The following is a 10,833-nucleotide window of genomic DNA, read 5'->3' as shown; positions in this document are numbered from 1 at the left end:
ATGATTTCAATAATCTATCTGAAAAGTAAACAAATGCAAAAGTTTAATATTGAAAAAAATTTGAAAACCGCATAAGAAGATTCATAAAATAAAGTTATTAAATAATATTTAAATATGATTTTTATTTGAGTAATGATAAGAAAACTATTTTTTTTAAAGAATCATTCATGTTTGAAACTTTGATTTTTCTAAAACCATATTATTTTTCAAATTAAAGTTATTAACAATCTGATTTCACAGAATGATAAAATCTATTTTCTAGAATATTTAATAAACATTCTAAGTCATATTTTAATTAAAAAATTCATATATAAGCATTTTAAAAAGTGTATTAAATATTACTATATTTTCATTATCAAAGATAATAAAATGATAAGAAAAAATTTTTATAACTTTTTTTTAACAAAAAATATATTTATTTGGAATAAAATGATCTTTTTATTAATAATCATAAATTATTTTCATTAGTTTAATGTACTTTTACTGATTATATATTATTTGAAAAATAATTGAAATCTAAATATACTTACAAATTATAAAAATCTAAATTGTTAAGTATAATAAATCAAATTTTTAAGTATATCAAAGTGTTAAATACAAAAGTCTCATAACACCAGCAGATATTAATGCACAAGTTGGAAGTGTAATTATCCATGAAAATACGATTCCTTTAAAAATTTTCCAATCTATACCTTCACCACTTCTTATCATACCAACAAAAACAACAGATCCAACAAGGCAATGTGTCGTTGAAATTGGAATACCAGCTTTAGAAGCTATCAAAGCTGTAACAGCAGCACCAAATTCAATTGTAAAACCAGATGCTGGATTAATTTCAGACATATTCTGTCCTACTGTTTGTATTACACGATGTCCCAATACCCATAAACCAACACATATTGCTAGAACACCAAATAATAATACATATACTGGTGTTGCACCCTTTTGGTCAATATTACCATCTTTATAAAATGATATTAATGCGGCTAATGGTGCAATAGCATTTGCTACATCATTTGCTCCATGAGCAAAACCAGCAAAACAAGCTGTAAAAACTTGAATAGAAGAAAATATTTTAAGTACTTGAAGTGGTGATTGTCTGTCTCTTAATGGTAAAAGCCATTTAAAAAATCCTTTAATTGTACCATCCCTTTTTTGTTTTTCATAAGTTGGTATTTTTGTATTTTTATCATCACATGCTTCAAGTGATATAGTTTTAGTATCTAGATATGTATCTTTTGGTACTGTTTTTTCAATCCAGATACGAAGTCTTGGTTTTAGTATAAACATTGTAGCAAGGAATGTTATTACCCCAATACCAAAAGCTATTCCTATTGAAACTCCTAATGGTATCTTTGGAATCCCAATGATCACTGATCCACTATATATTACAGCAAATGTATTAAAGGTTAAACAAACAAAATAAAAATATGGTAATACTCTTAGTCCACAATGAAAAGGATTATCTTTTCTTAATACTGTATGATCAACTATGGTATATATAATAACAGAAACACAACCCGATAATAATGGTGATGCAACCCATGAAACAGCTATTTTAACAATTTCCATCCATTGTATTCCATTAAATCCTTTCATAGATAAAGACATTCCAGCAGTTGCACCAACGATACCTTGTGTCGTTGAAACAGGCCATTTAGCAATAGTAGCAATTATTAACCATGAAGAACATCCAGCTAATATTGCTAATTGTCCAATCAACAAAACTTTTGGTTCATCAGCATACAATGAAGTATCAATGACATTTTTCCTCATTGAATCAGTCACATTATAACCAACCAAAATAGATCCTAATGTTTCAAAAATTGATGCAAGAATGTATGCTTGAATGAGAGTTAATACTTTACTACCAACAGATGTACCAAAAGCATTCGAAACATCATTAGCTCCCATTCCAAAACCCAAGAGAAAAGCAAGACATGCTCCAACAATTAATGCCCATAATACTTCACTTTGAAAAGTTCCTAATGATTCAGTTGAAGTTAAAATGGTAGAAATTGTTATTTTATCCATAATCTTAAATAAGTAAAAAAAAAATTTTATAATATTATATTTAAATACTAATCCAATTATTTAAAAAAAAAAATTTCGTACGAATATTAATGAAAGAAATGATAACTCACCATATATATTAATATAAAAAGAAGATATGTATTTTGATGTTTAAAATAAAGTAAGGTAAAAGAAATTAAATGTAAAAGAAAGTTACATAATTAAGTTTGAAGATCATATTGTCTGAGTTTCATTACTAAACCCTCTTAGGATAAGTTAAAGACTTTTTATACAAGATATATGTGAAAATTATAATTGATAATGTAAAGTCTTTGAATAAGTGGCTACCTCATAATATATTTTTATAAAAAGAATTCGTTATTTATGCAAATGATAACAATACTATTTTTGTCAATTTATTTACATTACTTATTGTTAGTATTAATATTATTAATGTAAATACAAAATTGAACAATTTAAAATAAAATAGTCTATAATGTAATTGAATGATGAAGTAGTTAGAGATATAAATTTGTTAAATAAAAAATGTTTTTTTTTTAAAACAGTAAAAATGAAAAGGTACTTTCTAGTTTTACCTTCAACCTAGTACTAATTATTTATCAAAAAAAAGTACCATTAAAATAGAATAAAATAAAATAAAGTATCATATAGGCAAATTATATAACGGATAAAAATTAAATAACTATAATTAAAAAAATTATAATGATGACTAAACTATTTTTACAAGGTCATTTAATTATTTAATTCCAATATTTATTTACCCATTAAGTACAAATACATATTATTATTATTTTTTATCATACAAAGTTATGAAACAAATTAAAAATTTTATATTTAATAAATATTTTACATAATCACAGGATGACGAAAAGATAAAAAAAAAAATAATAATAATTTTTTTGATAAATTATAAAATATCAATATATATCAAATTAATAATTTAATAATAGTATGAACATATTTTGAGTGATAATCATAATATATATTATAATTTTATTTTTCCTTTCAAATATACATTTTTTTATTTTGACAATATTTGTATAATTAAATTTTGATTAAAAAAAAATAGCCATATTTGTACGATAAGATGTGATTGTCGTCAATGTAACTTACTCTTTTAATTTTTTTAAATACTATTTTTAAGAAAATTAAAGATTATTTTTTTTGTTAAATGATTTGTTTAAATATTACATTAAATATATACCGCCTTTTATGTATATCCTTATACATTTCCCAAAATATATCACTTATTTTTAAAAATGCGTAATAAAAGACTTATGGTAAGCTTATTAAAAATATATGTTATCAATTTTATCAAAAACTACATATTATTTAAAAGTTAAAATAATACCTGATAAAATTATTCTGACATAACAATAAAGATAATTTAAAATAGTATAGATTAAACTATATAAAACTTACAAAAATTGTAATTTTTTTTATTTTATAAATTTTATTATTTTTCTGATCAGAAAATCAAAGATGTTAAAAGAAAAAGTTAAACTTAAAGTTAGTTAGATTAAAATATCAACATTTTTATTATTTTTTTTTTATGATTTTATGTTCAAATAATAAAATTCAATAAAACTATGGTACAATTTTATTAATAATAACTAAATTAAAAATAGATAAAAATTTAGATAAAAATATACATCTAGGAAGTTTGATAAATAATTTTCCTTATTAATTTAGAAAATTAAATTATTGTGATAACAAAGAAATTAGATAAAATTTTTTTTACTCATTTACATAGAAAATAAAAAATTTTTATTTTTATGTTTGTCTCTGAAATTTTTTTAAAAGTCAAAGACAAAGAACATTTATTTTAATTTAATTTAAAATGATGTTATTTAAATAATATTTACCAAATAATTTAAAGTATTAAGGAGAGATAGTAAATAAATATATACTTATATATAAAGTCGTATGAAATATACAAAAACAACACTTTTTAAAATATGTTTTAATGATAATAAATCAAATTTTCATCTTTATATTTATTTTTATTGTAAAAATATGACAAAATTGTTATTACCTGTTAAAAAAAAATAAGTCTTTCAAATATAAAAATTAAATTTCTTTCTTCTATTTTTAAATAATATAATAACATCAAAATTTTTAATCTTTTACTCATTATATTTATTTAAAAAAAAATCTTTGATCATATAAACTTTTATTTTAACAAATGATATGATTCATTTGGAAATAAAAAAATAAATGTTTTTCAAATATGCAAAATAAATAATAATTTAAGAAATTTGTTTATTTTTAAACATTTATCAGTAATTAATTTTTTTTTCTATCAATATTAAATTAAATTTTTTTAAAAATATAAAAAAAATAATATTTATTTTCATAAATAATTCTGAAGGCAAAGTTGAGCAATATTTATCTACACATAATTATGCTATAAAAATTTCAATTATGTTATTGTCTAAAATTATTAAAAATCAAATCATTTAAAATATGATTTATAAGTAAACAAAAACATTTTGACTTTTTTTGTGCCTTTCAATAACCTTTTCATTTATCAAATATTCTATTTGTTCTTTAATTAACTTTTTGTTTGGATAAAAAATATTCTTAAGCATTTCCACAACTTCATTTTCTAAATGAGTACAAGAACACTCTTTACGCATCTTCATTATTTTCGTAATAGCTTCTTGTGTACGTAACTCGCGTAATGTTACTATCTCATCCTGCTCCAATTGTGAAGATACTTCAGCAGCAAGTTGTAATCTTCCAATTAAATTTAATTTACCACGACTTTGAATTGCATTATTTTTAACAATAAAAAAGTCGTGATTTATCCAAAATAATGTTTCATCTTTAAAGTTTCGCGATGCCACACTTTCACAATCAGTTAATAAAACTTGTGATTTGATCTTTGGAAATGCAGTTAGCGAAACTAAAGTTCTTGTTAATTCATTAATTGGTAATTTTGTAGCTAATTTCAATGCTTCAAATGATAATTTACCCTTTGAACAATGGAAAAAGCAATTGATAACAGCCATTTGATATGCAGACAAATCAAGATCATACTTCCCGTTATTGGAAGTAAATGTCATTGTACCATGTGACCATTGATGAATCCAATTTAGTTTTCTTCCTTTATGTTTAAATTTATATAAACTTTCTATTGAATGCATTGCTTCTTCAAGATTATCATTCAATGTAACATTGACAAAATCTTTACCACGACCCCAAGCGCCTTCATTAAGAATTTTAACATTTAACAAATCTGATATATCTTTTTCATTTGATGTAGCATCTCTATTATTATTCTTAATATTCTTCGAAGTTTTAATAAATAAGTTAAAATCTTTATTAAGATCAAGATCTTGAAGCATTCTATACATTTTCCCTATAGTTTCTGTTGGCATTCCACATTCTTTAAATTGATTAACAATATATTCCTCACGTTCAATATCAGTATAAGCTTCCATAATAAGGCGCCTTGATAAGTGATTTTTATGATATTTGATAAAAATATCTTTGCTATTGACGTACTTCAAAACTATTAATAAATCATTTAATTTCTTATCAATTTCCTCAGATGATAACCTTTTTGATAAGCCACTTTTTCGTAGCAATAAATCACAGTAATTTGCTAATAATTCTGGACATCTTGACTCAATATTAACTCGTCCTTTTACTCTTGTAGGTATTTCCATTTTAAAAACATCAGTACTATTAGCAACAATTTTAAATGCTACATCACGTATTGTCTTAAAACGTATATCACCACAAAATGCATCATCAATTAATTTTGTGAACTTATTATACATATCAAGAAGTTGTTCAACAAATTTTTCTGGATCAGAGGCAACAGTTAAAGCATTCTCACGCATTGTAGATAATCCTTCTTCTGTAATATATTCTTTTAAAACATCAAGAACATAATTCATTTTATCCTTTGTTTTATTTAATGCTTTATATATAATAGATAATCGTGGAACATCATTATCTCTTATCAAAGAACGTACTTCAACTAAAATTTCATCAGCAAATTGTGTTACCAAAACATCAACAGTAACTTGTTCTAATTTTCTTAATGATTCAGGATCTGTATTTAAATATTTACGAGCTCTTTGTTCCTCTTCATCTAATTTAGTATTCATATAATTAAGATAATCTCGTATACCAGTATCCATTCTAACTTCACTAGTTTTAATTTTATAAAATTCCTCAGTACATCTCAAGTAATTTTCCAAGAAAATATTGTTATAGATTTCCAATCTATCTGATTGATCGGGAGATAGCAAAACAAAAGATAATCTTACACCAATAATAAGATTTTCATCGATTGAGATACCATTTCTTTCATCTGTTATCAAAACTTCAACACTTGACCATAAGGTTGTTTTGAGTTGTGAAAAAATCATATCACTCCATATTGTATACATTAACTTTCGAATATCATTCTCATTATCTTCAATACCCTTAATAAAAACATCCTGAATTCTATATCGAGAATTTCCTTTTTTGTAAGTTTTTACTTTAAACGGAAGAGGAAGATGTTGAGAAAGAACATAAAAGCGGTCCCATTCATGTATGTACAATTTTAATATTTCCAAACTATTCCCGTTAGAACGAATTTTCTAAAAAAAAAAAAAGAAATATGAATAATTATCAATTAATCTCTCATAATGTTAAACATACTTTTTCAGCTAGAGAAACATAGATTGAAAATTCATTGTGAAGCCGTTTATTTATTTTATCTTGCCCTTCATCATCCCATGTACAAATATTAAAAATTAAAGAAAATAACTCATGCCATCTTTGACGGGAGACATTCTGTTAAATAAAAAATGTATATAGTTTTTAATAAAAATTAATAACATACTTTTTGATCCATTAAATCACGAACAATAAGTAAAGCTGATTCCCAATAGGTATCAAAATCAATAAATTTTCTTGCATAAGGTTGCCTTATAATCTAAAAAAAAAATTTAATAATATATTATCAAAAAATTAAAGTTCAAAATTGATGACAATTATAGTACAAAAATAATAAAGTCAAAATAAAAATACTTTAATATTAAAAAAATAAAACATACCTGAGTATTATCATTGTTAGAAATATTGCTATCATTGGATGTTGCTGTACAAGTCATATTTTTTAATAAGTAAGTTAAAATAAATTGACTAAATTATGAAAATTTAATGAAAATATGTATTATCTTTAGTCAACTATATTTTATTTTTGCAGACAAAAGTATATTTTTGTCCAAAAGATATTCTTTTCAAGATTTTGATTGTTTAAAATCATATAAAAAAAGGTAGAAAGAATTACATTTTTTTATCCCATCTCTAATCTTGGTGGAGAGATTTAGTGATTATTCAAAAGTATTAATAATGTATTTTTTTTAATAGAAAAATCAATAACAAATGCAATTTTTTTTTCATTAAATTTACTTCAATTTCATTTTGTTTATAGATAACAAAAACTATATCACAATGAAAAGTTGATGTTCACTCAGAAGTTTTTTAATTAAAATATTTTAAATAATTTTTTTCTTAACCTTTTTAATAAAAAAAAATAAACAAACACTTTTGCAAATAACTTTTATTAATAAAAATTTTTGAATTTATAAGACAGTATCTGGATATAATATACTTTTTTTAAAAAAAATTCTTGAAATAGACATAATTTTGACAAGTTAGTTTATTTGACATGAATCAAATCACAATGGTTAAGTATAAAAATAAAATTGATAAAATTCAATTAAAAAACTTTGTCTGTAACTAAAAGTAAGTATAATATTGATAAAAAGGTTAAAAATATTTTTTTAGTTGAGTACATTAATATCAATAAATTAAATTATTATTATTATGTGCACGAAATCAGTACAAAATGATATGATACATAAAAAAAATACATGAAAATTGATATGAACAAGATAAGTGGTAAATGATATAAATAAAGTAGCATATAAATTTATACAGATAAGATATGGAATAATTTATGTTTTTAAAAGTAAAAATTTATTGATATAAAATCAAATAATTTAAAAAAAAAATTAAATTGAAAAAAAATTTTTTTTTCTTTAATAGTTTTCTAATTATTTGCTCCAAAAAATTGATATATTTAGCCAACACCATAATATAATTATTATAAAGATTGAATTTTGGTAAATGAAAAAATCTTCAACAATATAAAAAAAAATTAAAATTACAATGAAGCTTAATATTTTTTACTTTTTATTTAACGAATCTTAGCAACACTCCTATAAATCTAATTGAAATTAAAAAAAAAAGTAAATAAATTCTAACTTACAATTATACTTTTTTTTTAAAATATTTTTTAATGTTATATTATTGGTTAAAAATTATTCCTTTATTTTTTGTTTTATTTCTTTTATTTAATTAATATCTTTTCATTTTAACAACACTCGAAAAAAAAATGTTTTGAAGTATAATTTGACATTTTTATATTTAAAAATAAACATTATCTCTTGTATAGATATTAAATAAATTTTTTTTTTATAATTTATTTTACTTTAGAATAAAAATAAAATTAAGTACACTAAAATATATGGTAGTCTATTAATACAAAAAAAAATTTCTATGTTTCATAATAATACAGTATATTTAATTTAATATATTACTTTTTTTTTAATTTCTATGTATCATGTTTACTACCAATAAATACATCATAAAACAATTTTTTTTAATTATTAAATTTTTCTTTGAAAATATTATAATTCATAATTTCAATTCTGTTAATATTACTTAAAAATTTAACCTTTATGAATGGATTTTTTAAATGAAATGTAAAAAATGTATTTAAAGAATTTTAAATATATATTCATGTTAATAAAATTTTTTTGGTCTATAAAATTATAAAATATTATAACTAAATGAAAGTGTAAAAAGGAAGTATTTGTGAGAATATTAAATGTGATCATTTCAAAAATATAATTTTAATATTTATTACACAAAATAATTTTTTTTTACTAATAAATAAATATTTATTTATTATTCATCAAATATTTTTAAATAATTAAACATTCTATAGTTAAAATAAAAAAAATTTTTTTTTTTTCTTTTTCTTATAACCTTTTTTAAAGTCTTTATTTTAGTATAATTTTAATACCAAACACAAACTTAATAATTGGTTTTTGATGTTAGATATGTAATGAAATAAAAAAAAAAATATACCAGTTATAAAAAAAAGTAATTAAATTTTTAACATTACATAGTTTATTAATTTCATTATCAATTTCTAAAAAAATAAAAATGTTAAATGTAAGATATTTATTAAGAATTATTTTGGTATATTTTTTGATAAATCTCTTGGTCTATCAAGTTCTAAACTACTTGAATAAATTATCATTATAATAAAAATAACTATTGGTATAAGGAGAAGAATAAGAATGCAAAAACATTTAAGAGTTACTTTGCTTTTATTATGTATAATTTCCATAATCTTTGACTTTTTTGATGTACCTATATTTCTTTTAGTTGTCATTTTTCTTTGGACTCCTTTAATAATATAAAAATTAATTAGTTTTTTTTTTCATTAATCACAATAATTATTATATAATTACTTACCAACTGTAGAAGGTTTTGATGAAATAATGGCTGAATTTTTTTGTCCACCTACTGATAAATGTCTTCCATTTTGGGAGAAACCTTCAACATTCATATATACTGGATCTGATGAAACAGTACTATCTGTATATGGTTGTTGTAGTGATACTTTTTCTAATGATGATATTGGATAAATACCTTCTCCATCTGAAGATATATTTGGATATCTACTAGTAGAGTACCTTGTTAATGATTTATTATTTAAAGCATTTTGAAATGCAAATGCACTATAATATGTGTTATCTTTTTCTGGAGATCCTTTATTAAAAGATGATTTATTATAAAGAGGCCTAAGACGGGTATTCAAATTAACTTTATGATTATTTATAGCAGTTGTTGGTCTTTTTATTGTTTCATCGATTGATGGTATATTCATTTTTTTTTCTTTTTTAATTGTAAAAGTTAAAAATAACAATTTTTATTGTCAATATAGTTTAATAAATTTTCATTAAAATACATAGAAATAATAATATAAAAAAGATATCTGATAAATAAAATAAATACTATTATAAATTATGATAAAAAAAAATTATTTTACATATATAAAGTTAAGTAGTTGTTTAACTAAAAAAAATATATTAAATTTTAAAGATATTAACATTTGTCGGTAAACTACTTTTAGGTTACTATGGCTTCAATAAATAAATGCTAATATAAAAATAAATTTAATTAGATCTATTTAAATAAAAAAAAATATAATACAAAAAAAAAAATTGTATTAAACATATTGCATATTTGTATTTCATTTATATATAACATTTCTTTATTTCATATTCTTTTATATTTACCTTGGAAACTTTCTTAATAGACAATAACGATATTAAATTATATGGATATAAATATTATACTAAATTGAGTCATGTTTAATAAAAAATATTATGTAAAAAAAAAGTATTTTTTTTTGTAAAAACATAATTTATACGTCAAGGTAAATTAAAACATTTATCAATATAATTATTATTTTAAATATAAATATATTATAATGAGGTAAATTAATAAAGATATAAATTAATTATTTGGAAATAAATTTAATTAAAATAAAAATTATATATGTTTTATCATTATTTCCTATTGTTTATTATGTTATGAAAAAAAAAAATTTTATTTTTTTTATAAATTATAAATACAGTACATTGGTTTATTTTTATCTTTGTGTGAAATTATATTAATTTAATCATATACTTTCTTATGATAAATTGATAT

At 20.8% G+C, this 10,833-nt stretch overlaps 2 protein-coding genes across 2 annotated transcripts; both read right to left on the bottom strand.

Annotated features, from left to right (window-relative positions):
- Positions 1 to 582: 582 nt before the first annotated feature.
- On the bottom strand, positions 583 to 7,151 carry SRAE_2000393900 (Cullin-5; the record flags this gene model as incomplete). The annotated part of the gene is made up of 6 exons (XM_024642749.1): positions 583 to 2,037; positions 4,554 to 6,491; positions 6,534 to 6,635; positions 6,697 to 6,831; positions 6,881 to 6,973; positions 7,095 to 7,151. The coding sequence occupies 6 exons, from the start codon at positions 7,149 to 7,151 to the stop codon at positions 583 to 585; spliced, it is 3,780 nt and encodes a 1,259-aa protein (XP_024508489.1).
- Positions 7,152 to 9,304: 2,153 nt separating this feature from the next.
- On the bottom strand, positions 9,305 to 10,006 carry SRAE_2000393800 (Hypothetical protein; the record flags this gene model as incomplete). The annotated part of the gene is made up of 2 exons (XM_024642748.1): positions 9,305 to 9,522; positions 9,592 to 10,006. 2 exons carry the CDS (start codon positions 10,004 to 10,006, stop codon positions 9,305 to 9,307), a joined length of 633 nt encoding a protein of 210 aa, XP_024508488.1.
- Between the last annotated feature and the right edge of the window lie 827 nt (positions 10,007 to 10,833).

The sequence above is a fragment of the Strongyloides ratti genome (genome assembly GCF_001040885.1).
Source record: "Strongyloides ratti genome assembly S_ratti_ED321, chromosome : 2".
Lineage (NCBI taxonomy): Eukaryota > Metazoa > Nematoda > Chromadorea > Rhabditida > Strongyloididae > Strongyloides > Strongyloides ratti.
Note: the sequence above shows the minus strand (reverse complement) of the source record. Positions and strands in the feature narration are given on the sequence as shown.